At 56.0% G+C, this 13074-nt stretch overlaps 1 protein-coding gene across 2 annotated transcripts in view; it reads left to right on the top strand.

The window, feature by feature from the left end:
- Positions 1–776: 776 nt before the first annotated feature.
- The window catches only part of LOC101592113 (aldehyde dehydrogenase family 3 member B1), a 16085-nt gene continuing 3787 nt past the window's right edge, over positions 777–13074 (top strand). Inside the window, exons 1-8 of one of the 2 annotated variants that reach the window (XM_004627133.2) lie at positions 777–843; positions 6298–6460; positions 8831–8941; positions 9049–9169; positions 9386–9471; positions 9788–9869; positions 10931–11317; positions 11704–11870. In XM_004627133.2, coding sequence (XP_004627190.1) covers positions 6299–6460; positions 8831–8941; positions 9049–9169; positions 9386–9471; positions 9788–9869; positions 10931–11317; positions 11704–11870 — 1116 coding nt within the window. In that variant the 5' untranslated portion in view covers positions 777–843; position 6298. Of the gene's footprint in view, positions 844–1285; positions 1368–6297; positions 6461–8830; positions 8942–9048; positions 9170–9385; positions 9472–9787; positions 9870–10930; positions 11318–11703; positions 11871–13074 lie in introns of those variants that run through there. The other variant, XM_023710805.1, reaches the window with a different exon arrangement.

Here is a 13074-nt window from a genome sequence, read left to right as displayed (position 1 = left end):
CTAGCCAAAGAGAGAACCCTCAGGATTCTCTAGCACCCTTTTTACCCTCCACAGCCTCCCCAGATAGGCCCCTGATTGGCTGTGTGGCCTTATACCAGTGGCTCTCCTTCTCTGGGCCTGCTTCCTAGCTGACAGCTTCAGGCTCAGCCTCAGCCCAGCCCCGCCTGGCACCCGCTCTGCCTTGGCTTCTGCCTGGCTCAGCTCCAGACAGCAGCAGAGCAGGGCTGTCACATGCTGAGCCACGTGACAGGTGGCGACTGGGGGCTCCATCCCACACAGAGGACAGGGACCTCTGCAGCCCCTTAGCCCTGGCCCTCCCCCAGCTAGCTAAGGCCTCCGGGGGTGCCAAAGCAGGCACAGGCTGAGCCAGAAGACCCCTCCTGCCCTCCCAGGTAGGCTGGGGCATGCGGGGTGGGGCCACGATGAGCATCCCCAGGTGCAAGGTCGGCCCAGAGGCCCCAGGCCAGGTGCCTCCAGGCAGACCCAGGGCACAGCGGGGCGGGTGACTGAAGAGGTGGCAGTGGCACAAAGGATGTTCCTCTCAACACCTGTAACCCAATAACCTGCCTGTCTGTTCCAAGCAGCTGCTTAGAATCACCCCCTTTGTGCTGGCTCCGACAGGTGTGCCCAGGGCAGAGTGCAGGCAAGGCAGGGAACAGGCCCTGGGCATAGCTCTGCACCCGAGAAGGGACAGGACTGTGGGAGCCATCACGATGACACAGCACCATGACCACTGCCCTAGAAGATCGAGGGTGACATTTATCCTCAGGATATGGAGGGGACATGTGTGAGGATAGATCCTGGTCTGGAGAAAAAAAGCCCTGCTGCTCGCTCGTACCCCAGGTGGGCAAGCCTTATCCTCTCCCTGGGCCCCTTTCTGCATTTGTAAGGTGTGGCTTTGGGAGTGCTCTGCACGGGGTGGTCTTCAGGGTCCTGGAGTCACAAGCAGCAGCTGGTGTGGTCCTGAGGTTGCATTCCTGAAATCCAGCTTTGCTGGCTCTGATCTCTTCCTATTGCAGAGAGGGAAAATTAAGGCTCAGAATAGGCAATGCCTCAAAGAAAAGCCTGGCTTTTGGTACTCTGCCACTGCCCTGGGCTCAGAGCTCAGACCTGCTGTGTGGCCTGGTTAGCACCAGACCTCTCTGGGCCCTGGCTTCTTCTCTGTGAGCCAGGCCCCCAAAGGAAGTGGTGGCAATATCTCAGCCTGCAGCCTCTAGCTGGCCCTGAGCCGAGGTCAGGCATCAGACCAGGGCGGCACCAAGCCAAGGCGGCCCCGCCCCATGGGCTGGCTGGGTTGGACATTTCATAACCTTAGTCCCCGGGGAAAGCAGGGACGGCCAGAAGGACAGCACTTTGACAGGGTCCAGGTACCGTATCCTGGGGAGGCTGGGGCTGCATCTGTTAGTAGGGGCCAGGACCCAGCTCAGCTGCTCCGGCTAGCTGGCATCCGAGCAGGCTTAGCCACGCAGTGCAGTCGCACACACCCGTGCAGTCTGAGCTGTCCTGCTCAGCTCACCCGCCTTTCCTGGGGGAGAAAGGGGAAGAAGAAACCGGAGGTGGAAGGCAAGGAGAGGGAGGGCCGAAGAGGGTACTGGCTGCTAGCAGGGAGACACAGAGAAGCTCAGGAAAGACTCTTCTTGGCAATGCCAGAGCCCAGGGAGGAAGGGACTAGGGAACTGCCCTGCCTCGAGGAGGGACTCTGGGATCTTGGAGGTGTGAAGCAGCCTGCCCATGGGGGTAAGGCAGGGTTGGCTCAGTCCATAGCTTAAGGGTGCCTTGGGCCAGCTCCCCAGGGACCCTATGAGGGAAGGCTGCAGGCCAGAGCCTGAGAGACTCTGTGAACCCCAGGTTCAGGCAAAAGGGCAGGGGGTTGGAGTTGGAGACCCTGGGAGTGGGGCTTGTCAGGCTGACCCAGTGTGTGCACCTCTGGTCTCCCTGATGAGTGTCCCCAGGCCTTGGGACCACATGTTCACGTACCTCTGTCACCACATCCTTGCCCCACCTGGGTCTCAAGTTGGTGTCCCATTCCCTGGCATCAAGGTCTCTTGGGGCCCCAACCCAGGGGTCTTCACCCCAATTCCCCTCTAGGACATCTGTCCTTCACCATCTGTCTGAGTCTCAACCACTCAGAGGCACAGTGATCAAGCTCTGCCCCAATATAAGCACTCTGAAGCTTGATTCACATCCCTGTAACAGTGGGGTGCTTATCGGTACTGCCCTCCTTTCACAGATAGAAAAACTGAGGCCCCAAGATCTGCCCAAGATACTGCAGCTAGTAATCATAGTTGCTGGGGTTTGAAGGCAGGTCATTACACTCCTGCACCACACCATACTGGCTGGGACTCTTCAAAGGCAACAGGGGTAGGCCAGGGATATAGCTCAACAGCACAGCGCCTGCCGGGCAAGTGTGAAATCCTAAGTTTGATTCTCAGTATCCAAAAAAATAAAGAAGGCAACACTTAAGATAAGGACTTGGGCTAAGGAAAAAAGCACAGATGAGCTTCCTGCTCCTTCCCTCCCTCCTGGCAGGAGTCTGGTAGGGCACAGGGCAGCAGCCTTGAAAGTATCAAACCCAAGAGTCTTCGGGGCCAGCAGATCCCGGCGTCCACCTCCTCCTTCTCCCTTCTCTAGTCTGTCACCCAGTGTCAGTGCCCACACTGACCCAGCACCTGGCAGAGTCAAGGCTTGGATATTATAATTTGACAGGGGGAAGGGTACAACTGAGCTACATCCCCAGCCCTTTTTATTTTTGAGACAGTCTCATTAAATTGCCCAAGCTAACCTGGAACTGTCCATCCCCCTGCTTCAGCACCCCAGATTGCTAGGATCACAGGTGTGTGCCACCACACCCAGCTTGCCTGATTATTATTTTTAGAATACTCCTCAAGTTCATGGTGCTGGCCTGGCCCTCAGGGAAACAGGACCATCTTCTCACCATCAAAGGATGTGACAGCTCCTGCCAGCCCTATGCCCCACCCTTGTAGAGACCCTGGGCCACCTGCAAGTCCTGCCCCATGGGAATTGGCAGGAATGAGGTTGAGATGGGTCCGAGGGACTGCAGTGCACCTTTTCCCTCCTGCTGGCCACCTCCCTGCCCTGAGATGACGGACCTGGGGTCCAAGCCCACAGATGTCCCTTCCCCAGGGGACTGTGGCCAGACTGCAAGGACAGCCTCTGATCCTCTGGGTCTGGAGTATGCACTCTGAAGGAGCTGGGTGGCCTCAGGCAAGCAACTTGTCTTCTCCTGTTTCTACCTCCTTCCACTGGGAGAATGATGGCCCCTTGCTGAGCTAGCGTGGTGCTCAAGTGCGAGATGTCTGAAGGGAGCAGGGCCGGTGCCCAGCCAGAGCGTGAGCACCAGGATCCCCTGGGCTTCGCACCCACAATAGTTGCTCAGCTCTTCTGTGAGATCAAAGCCCACAGTGGTCTGATCCAGCCTTTGCTCCTCTGCTTGCTGGGGTCCTGCCTGTCCCCACTGCCTGATGGGCACTCTCTCAGCTGGGCCAGGCTGTGGCCCCCTGGTGCCGGGAGCATTGTCCTCACTGTTGCTAGGAGCAACTGCTGGAACCTTCTGCCCTGCACAGCTACCCTGTTCCCAGGCCTCTGTCCTACTTCGAGCTTTACATTTTTGTGGGTTCTGCAGAGCCCCTGATGAGAAGTGGGAGGGGCAGGCCTGGTCTACCTTGGCTCTATCAGTGGCAGTTGGAGGTGAGAGCCAGAGAGAAAGGCCAGGAGAGCAAATATTTGTAGACTCCTTAGTAAAATAACTGTTGCTGACCTCACCTGAGCTTTCTGTGAGCACAGTGCCAAGTACTTTGTGCAGCCTTATGCTGTGGGATCCCCAGCAGAGCTAGGGACCAGGAAATGGAGGCAGGGGCAGCCAGGGCTTTGCCTAGGATCGCATAGCCTCTAAAAGGTACAGGCAGGATCCCAGCCTGGTGGTGCTGGAGGCTGGCAGGGCTGTGCCCACTTCTGCTCCCAGCTGCCTCTTGGGGCCAGGCCCTGTCCTGTGCTGAGCTAATTGCACAGTCCGTCCAGGTCAGAACAGGAGATCTACAGGGTCAGCTCGGCCCACTGGGCTCGGAGCTAGGGCAGCCTAGAGCTCCAAACCTGCTCTTGGCCACTTTGGAACAGGCATCCTGAGGGTAAGGGTGGGGTCACCACTCAGGACAGCTATGTGACAACAGATTGCTGCCCTGGAGTGCAGTGGAGTTACATGGAGAGTAACTGAGCATGTACACACACACACACACACACACACACACACACACAGATACAGATACAGATACAGATACAGATACAGACACAGACACAGACACAGACACAGACACAGACACAGACACAGACACAGACACAGACACAGATACAGATACAGATACAGATACAGATACAGATACAGATACAGATACAGATACAGATATAGATATAGATATATTGCCAGGGCAGAGGGAGCACAGCCGAAGGACCACTGTGAGAGCGGGCGGATGAGAGCAGTCAGGGAAGGGGCTGCCTGGAGGAGGCAACAGCCATCCTCAGAGCCAAAGAGAAGACAGGCAGAGAGGGAACGAGGTCAGGATCCCCACGGGTCTTTGGCACCAGGCTGAGCACAGAGTGTGTTACAGTGTTCCTCTGCGGAGCCTCAAGTAAACAGATGGAGCCCAGGGGAATGTCAGGCCCCTATCCTGCCTGCCAGCCCTAACTGGTGACAGCATGGAGACATGACTGCCCTGGTCCTCTTCCCGCACTGTCATTTTCTCCTCTAAACGCCACAGCCTGGGCTGGCATGTGGGGCAGGGCCTCCAGAGGCCAGAGGTGTTCTTCGTCCTATGGGGAGTAGAGGTACAAGAAGGACCGCTGCCCAAGGTCACCCAGGCCTCTCAGTGGCCCCTGATACAGGCCCCTTAGGTTACATAGGGGAAGTAAATGCAACTCATAACCTGCTGGATGTCCCATACTTTATAAAATTAAAGGATGAATTCTAAGGAATAACAAAAGTCAGGAGTAGGAAATTTTATCAAGAGACAGGAGGGGTGGGGCTGGTGAGATGGCTCAGTGGTCTAAAGCACCTACTTAGAACAAGCTTAGCAAAGCACGGGGACGAGGTTCAATCCCCCACCACCACATGCCAGCCAGCCCCGCCCCCTGGTGGGCTGAGCTGGCCACACACACACACACACACACACACACACACACTAAAATTTTTTAAAAAAGAGAGAGACAGGAGGGGACCTGATGGGGTGGCCAAGCAGCCCACTTCTCAAAAGCAGTCTTACAGAGCAAAATCACAAGGTGGGTACAATGTGGGCTAAAGCTGCGATCAACCAATAAGACTGCAAGGATAGCTGCTTAGGTGATATTGATCTAACGGGGAATCAGGTCATACAGCAAGTGTACACAGAACAAAGAACTTCTCAGGAAGGGATGAATCCTGGGGTCTTTGTCACCCACCAAGGTGACTGATGTCTATCTAGACTTTATTGGACCAGGTATTACCACTCCTCCTTTTCCTCAGGGAGGCACATAGGCCATGTAATTCCATCTTTATCTTTTTTTTTTTTCTTTCTTTTTTTTTTTTTTTGCGGAACCGGGGATTGAACTCAGGCCCTTGCGCTTGCCAGGGAAGTGCTTATTCCACTGAGCCATCTCCCCGGCCCCTTCCATCTTTATCTTGAGGTCTGCTCTCCAACAGATGCACCTCCAGCCACAATTGTACTGTGTTCTCATCTTTTCTACTGACCCTTGAGGGCCCAGCCCTGTCTGACTGCCTATGACACTTCTGCCTAACCCAGCTGTCTAGAATACCACCAGTCACCTGGCCTCCTTCAACCTCAGTGCTGGGGAGGACAGACGTGCAGGGGAACACAGAGATCGTGAGCCTGGCATGGTCCAAAGTGGTGGTCTCGTGCAGCTGGTGGCATTTCCTTTGCTTACCATACTCTTGCACTGGCTGGGTGAGGCTGCATGGTGGACACACCAGGCAAGGTGGTGTCACAGTGGGAGATATGTGTCCCTGGCCTGCCTGCCCAGCCTGGGGTCCTGGGGTCTGTCCCAAGCCACATCCCATCCTGCAGCCTGGAGCTCCCTTGACAGAGGGAGTGGTCTGAGGGCCGTAGTGTGTCCCATGGGTCAGGACTTTAGGGCAACACCTGGTCCACGGGGTTTCTGGGGGCCCTGTGGGACTGTGAGCCATATGAGGATGGCAGGGGCAGGGCTGCTGCAGGCCCTGGGGCAGCTGCAGAGTGTTCCCAAAGGTGGGTGCACTCTGCACCCAACCAACTCACTCTGCCCATCTGGCAGGATGGATGCCTTCGAGAACACAGTGCAGCGGCTGCGGGAGGCCTTCAGCTCAGGACGGACACGGCCGGCCGCATTCCGGGTGGCGCAGCTGGAGGGCCTGGGCCGCTTTCTCCGGGAAAACAAGCAGCAGCTGCAGGATGCTCTGGCCCAGGACCTGCAGAAGGTGACTGGGGCTAAGGATGGAGGGAGGGTGCACTGGGTAGGGGTAGAAGACCAGGAACAAAGGGGACAGGGAGAGGCTTGTCCTCCAGGAAGGGGAACTAATAGCCTGGCAGGTCCCAGCTCCTTCCCTGGCCAGAACTCTAGCCTGCTTCCTCCAGTCAACTGCATGGAGCACCTGCTGTGCACCCGGCTCAGGCCTAGGCTCAGGGACACACAGAGAAGTAACCAAAATCCCCATCTTGGCAAGACACTCCAATAGTCAGCACAGTCACAGTGTATTGGGAGGTGACAGTGCCACAGAGGTGCTCCCAGGGTGTGTGGGGGCACTGGCTTTTGTGTGGGAGAGGAAATTTCCCTGTGAAGGGGACATTAAAGCAGAGATATGGAGGATAGGGAGGCTTGTTGCAAAGGCCCTGAGGCAAGGGTGCTTAAGGAGCCCCAGACGGCAGGGGAGCTGGAGGGAACAGAGGTGAAAGATGAGAGCTGGAGGGCTCAGCCTCTCCAGGTCCAGCAGCAGTTGGGACAGAGTCCCCCAAAACACTTTTCCCCACAGCCATCCCCCAAGCCCTCCCTGGCAAGGTCACTGCTTGACCCCTGCAGCAGCACAGTGAACCCTGGGACTTTTCTGCTCTGGACAAAAGTGTTCACTGCTGTTGCCTCAAAGGCCTCAGGGCACAGAGCTTCTACAGGCCCAGCGGGCTCCCTGGGGACAGACTGCCCTGTCTGCCCTGTTGGTGTGGAGCCAACGCCCAACCAACTGGGCTATCTGGTCCCTTTCCCCTTGCAGCTCAGATTTCGATTCTGCTTTCTTATCCTGACTCCACAGCCCTGGCCTCACAAAGGAAGCAATAGCCCAGAAAATTCAATCAGTCCCTCCCTCGACCTCAGCAGTCCACTGTCCCCACCCCCCAGTGGGCAGCCTCTGCCACCCACATTCTCAGTTAAGCTGTGCCAGCCCTTCTTACTGTGTTGGGGAGGCTCAGAGAGGACATATTCTTGCCCAGTGATGACACATAGCCAGGAGGGGCAGAGTCATGTTTTTTTTTTTTTTTTTTTTAATTTTTTAATTTATTTATTTGTGCGTGTGTGTGTGTGTGTGTGTGTGTGTGTGTGTGGCCAGCTCAGCCCACCAGGGGGCGGGGCTGGCTGGCATGTGGTGCTGGGGGATTGAACCGCGGTCCCTGTGCTTTGCTGAGCTTGTTCTAAGTTGGTGCTTTAGACCACTGAGCCATCTCACCAGCCCCAGAGTCATGTTTTGAACTTGGCTCAAAGTAGTGTGTTCTCCCAGAATTGTGATGCTAAGCTGTACCACACTGATCTCGAAACCAGCTCATACCAGCTCACATCCCATTCAGGCCCTGGCATATGAGGGGCAGACTGGCAGGCCAGTAGGGAAGGAGCCTCTGTAGACACAAATGAAGTCCGGCTTGGACCAGGCCAAGCCACCAAGAAGTGCAAGTGAATGTGGCATTGTCCTCTGGCCCTGGTCTTGCCACTGGTTTGCAGAGTGACCCTGCACAGGGCACCCTCATCCCTGGCCTTCATCTGCTCAATGGGGCTTCCCAGCAGCCCTCAGCCCTCAGGCCCCTCCGCCCATAGAGGACAGCTGCATTGTAATGGCTGTGACCCAGGCAGGCACCCTAAGGATGGTGCCTCCTGGAACGGGAACAGGGTACACCAGCTGGTAGAGATCAAACCAGCATCCCTATAGATTTGTCTTCCCACTCCTGCTCTGGAAACCTGACAGTCACCCCTGGTCCTTGGGCTGTGGGAACTGACAAGATTTACCCTAGCATGGCTGTGTGCCATGTCCCCTGTAGGTGGGTAAACACAGCAGGCCTTGGCAGCCACACAGTGGGTCGTACAGAAGCCAAGCTTGATCCTGTCCCCACTCTGGGTGGCAGGGCTTAGCCCCATCACCTCACCCCTTGCTCTGAGCTGAGAGGACAGGCGGGCCTTGCCAGCCTCCGAGCCTTTGGACCTGCTGGGATCGCTGCCCCGCATACTCCACCTCCACCATACAAGGCTCCCTCCCTGCCTTTCTCCAAGTATTGACTACCTTGCACAAAATGGAGCAGATGCACATGTCCACACGCCCTGTGCACCCCCGCACACACTCAGGCTCTACTCTTTCCGTAGCACTTGTCATGGCCACACAGCTGTCAGTGTTCTCATACACGGTCGCCACCCCTTAGCCAGCCCCACAAGGCAAGTTCCTCCATTTGTTTGGGTCTCTAATGCATCCCTGGTAAAGGAACAGCACATGTGCTGAGGCCCTCATTGAGCATTTGTGAGTGAGGGATGGGCCCTGCTGGGGAGGCTGTGCCGCCCATGCTCCGGCCACCTGCTGACCTGGGACCCCTTCCCACAGTCAGCCTTTGAGTCAGAGGTGTCTGAGATCGCCATTAGCCAGAGCGAGGTGGACTTGGCCCTCAGGAACCTTCGGGCCTGGATGAAGGACCAGAAGGTGCCCAAGAACCTGGTGAGTGGCTCAGGGGACAGGGCTGGCCAGTGGCTTCCAGGACTGTTTGCTTCCTCGGGATGGCTTCTCTGGACGCCTCTCACTGTTCACCCTGGCTCTTGGCCCAGGCCACGCAGCTAGACTCAGCCTTCATCCGGAAGGAGCCCTTCGGCCTGGTGCTCATCATCGCCCCCTGGAACTACCCCCTGAACCTGATCCTGGTGCCCCTGGTGGGGGCCATCGCAGCAGGTGAGAGGGGATCCTCCATGTCCCCCTCCTCTGACCTGAGCCACACAGAGCCAAGGAGGACATGGGAGAGCTGGTTCTGGGTGCTCCTGTGTGGCCCAGCATCCACCTCACCTCTGAGCTGAATCTGTTGTCTGAAAATGGGTGAGGCTTCAGCCTGACTGGCAGGGTACAAACATGGAGCCGCCACTGCCCAATGTCTCACTGTGCTGCCTGCAGGGAACTGTGTGATGCTGAAGCCGTCAGAGATCAGCAAGAGCATTGAGAAGATCTTGGCCCAGGTGCTGCCCCGCTACCTGGACCAGGTGAGTAGTGCTGTGGGCCCACAGAGCAGGATCCGGCTAGGCCTATGGGCTGTGCAGCCCTGTGTGGTATGGGAGGCCCCGGGACCCAGCTCCAGGGCTGCTTCTTCTGCAGTGAGGCATTGGCCAAATCACTGGGCCTAGCCTCAGATTTGCCCACACACACACACCCCACACATACCTAGCCCTGCCCAGCCCCCTAGCGCCTGGGCAACCCTGGTCACACCAGGCAGGAGAGCAGCAGAGGCCAGGCAAGTCAGGCTGCTGGCTGGGCTCTACCAGGGGGCCCTGAGGGAGGCCTGGCCTGTGTGCTTTGCAGAGTTGCTTTGCTGTGGCACTGGGTGGACCTGAGGAGACAACGCGGCTGCTGGAACACAGATTCGACTACATCTTCTTCACAGGTGAGGCCACTGGGGATCTTGTTCCTGCCCTTGGCCTACAAGGCAGACAGCCAGGGAGGGGCCCTGTTGGCAGGGGCCCTGGTTGGAAGCAGACTTGAACTCTTAGGAAGGGTGTTGGGACCACAGCCCTCCACCAACTACAATCTCAGAAACTGAGCACTTCTGAACTCTTGCTGACTACTTCCCCCCAGGGTTGTATTGGCAACCTTGCTTGTCCCCACAGTCCCCTGTTGGCTGAGGGACTGGGCCAGGGTGAGGAAAGGCCAAAGTGCTCTGCTCAGGGTTGCTGGCCCAGTCACATCTGTACCCAAGCCCAGTGGTCATCTGCCATGGCCCTAGTGCATGCACCTCTGGCCCACGCACTGCCTGGCTGCAGGATCAGAATGCAGTTTCTGGAGCTGAGGACGTAGGAGGTGGTACTTCCAGAGTCTGCCTATACCCATGGTGGCCTCCAACCTTGAACAGTGTCAGAGTAAGGAGGATGCCAGCCCTGTCCTGCTCTCCAGAGCCTGCACCTCACACAGGAAAGCCCTTTTTGACAGGGAAGCCACAGCTCAAGCAGTCCCTGCAGATGAAAATAAGGGGTGGGGAAGGCCCCGGTGCACCCGACCACTGCACCTCATGGTCTCCGGGGTGCTAGGCCAGGAGCTCAGCACCAGGGTGCACCGGCAAGGTGACTGTTGCAGGCTGGCTGCCAGGCCACATCCATGAACCCATACCTGATTTCTTCAGTCCTGTTTCCTTATCTGTAAAACCAGGGTGATCTTTAAGTCACAGGTCAGTTCAAGGATGAATGAATCAATTGATGTATGAAGTCCTTGGGGAGCTCGTTAATGGTGAGAACACAGGGTGCTCAAGAGAAAACACTGCGTTGGCTGGAGCTTGCCTCGTTTTGGGGGCGAGATGAGCAGATTTACTGCCTGTAACGTGGCAGGATGGCAAGGACAGCCAGGTGAGGGCTGCCCCAGCTACCTTAACCACCTCTCAAGGGAGGAGTAGGGTCTCCAGGGTGAGGCCACCCCCCTGCTCAGGGTGACTCTGGGTTCTCTCTACATCCCCAGGGAGTCCTCGTGTAGGCAAGATTGTCATGGCTGCTGCTGCCAAACACCTGACGCCCGTCACCCTGGAGCTGGGGGGCAAGAACCCCTGCTATGTGGATGACAACTGTGACCCTCAGACTGTGGCCAACCGCCTGGCTTGGTTCCGCTACTTCAACACCGGCCAGACCTGCGTGGCTCCTGATTACGTCCTGTGCAGCCAGGAGATGCAGGAGCGGCTGGTGCCGGCCTTGCAGAATGCCATCACTCGTTTCTATGGCGACGACCCCCGGAGCTCCCCCAATCTGGGCCGTATCATCAGCCAGAAACATTTCAAGCGGCTTCAGGGACTGCTGCGCTGTGGCCGCGTGGTCATTGGTGGTCAGAGTGAGGAGAACAATCTGTACATTGGTGAGCCCCCCCCCCCCCCCCGCTCCCACCACAGCTCACCTGGCTAAGACCTGTCCATGCTGCTAGAGCCTGGCCTGCGTCCACAGGTTCAGTGCCACAATTCCAGGGCACGAATGCTCCAGATCCGTGATTCTAAGCCTATGACTCCCTAATTCTAAACTCTGGTCCCAGTGCTCCAGAAATGTTGAGCTTGGATGCTCCATGGGGGCCTCACACGTGACTTAAAGGATGTCCATCCCATATGCTATCCCTAGAGGGCAGAACTAGGAGCTCAGATCCTCAGATACTTTGGGCCTGGTGTCCTGGGAAGTCAGACCCTGGGACTCTCTGGCCTGCAGGGGGTGTCCCAACTACTGCACAAGGCTGAGCCACCTCTGTGCCCACAGCACCCACAGTGCTGGTGGATGTGCAGGAGACGGAGCCGGTGATGCAGGAGGAGGTCTTCGGGCCCATCCTGCCCCTGATGACTGTGAGAAGCCTGGACGAAGCCATCGACTTCATCAACCATCGGGAGAAGCCTCTGGCCCTGTATGCCTTCTCTAACAACAGCCAGGTGGGGCCCAGTGGGGCTGGGATCAAGTGCCAGTAGTGGGCCACAGGCCTGGTGGCAGCAGAGGGGAGGTGGCCCTTGTGAGACAGACACAGGACTTCAGGGACGAAGGGCTCTGGCCTTCCCCGCTCCCAGCAGCTGAGACCCCCACACACCCGCACCACGCTCTGCTGAGCCTCCATGGATAGCTCCCCCAGGGTCCCTCACCTGTGTACTCTCCCATGCATCTCAGCCTGGGGGCAGGCTAGGGTCGCACCTCAGTGCCTGGCTCTGCAGCAAAGGGTGTGGGAGAGACCAGAACATGCAAGCCCCTGAAGAAGCCTTGGTCCCCATCCCTGGGAGCCCCGATTCATGGGTGGAGGGGTCGCCAGCCTAGGACACTCCAAGAAGCACCAACAATCCCCAGCACCTCTCACCCATCCCTCATGAGCGTCTCTCCCTGTCCAAACAATGGTTTACATTGTTTTTAAATTTTTATTTTTATTAGTACACGTTCATACTAGTGACTACATTCACCACAGGGAACTAGTACACATACATGACACATCTTAATTTTTTTAATCAAACAGTGGTTTTTAAATAACTTTTCAAGAAAAAAATTGTGAGATAATATGGAAAGTCTAAATGATATATTCTGGAAACATTTTTCTCAGATGAATTTGGTTTGAAAGGGTGGATATTCAACCATTTCAGAATTGAAATGGCCGAAAGTTCCTGTAAATCCATTTGATTTCCCTTTTCATGTGGTAATAATGTCAAATGTGCTGCGCTGCCAAGTTAACACATTACTTATTCATTTATTTATTTTTTTGTGGAACTGGGGATTGAACTCAGGCCCTTGTGCTTGCCAGGGAAGCGCTTATTCCACTAAGCCATCTCCCCAGACCCCAGGTTAACATTTTAGACAAACTTGATTAACTTTTAATATCATGTTACAATGCATACCAACTGTATATAAAAACTTTATGACAAGTTAAATTTAAGAAAAAGGAGAAAAAAAACTTTTTATTTGGGACCAACTTTAGATTTACAAAAAAGCTACCAACTGCACAGTCCCCAAATACCCCACATCCCACTCTGCACAGAAGGTGCTGACGGAAGCATCACTAGTGACTACCATTGCCTTTCTTGGGATCCTGCCAGTTTCTTTTTTTTTATTAGTGTGTATGTGTGTGTGTGTGTGTGTGTGTGTGTGTGTGTGTGTGTG

The sequence above is a fragment of the Octodon degus genome, unplaced genomic scaffold (assembly GCF_000260255.1).
Source record: "Octodon degus isolate 3935 unplaced genomic scaffold, OctDeg1.0 scaffold00018, whole genome shotgun sequence".
NCBI classification, from domain to species: Eukaryota; Metazoa; Chordata; class Mammalia; order Rodentia; family Octodontidae; genus Octodon; species Octodon degus.
Note: the sequence above shows the minus strand (reverse complement) of the source record. Positions and strands in the feature narration are given on the sequence as shown.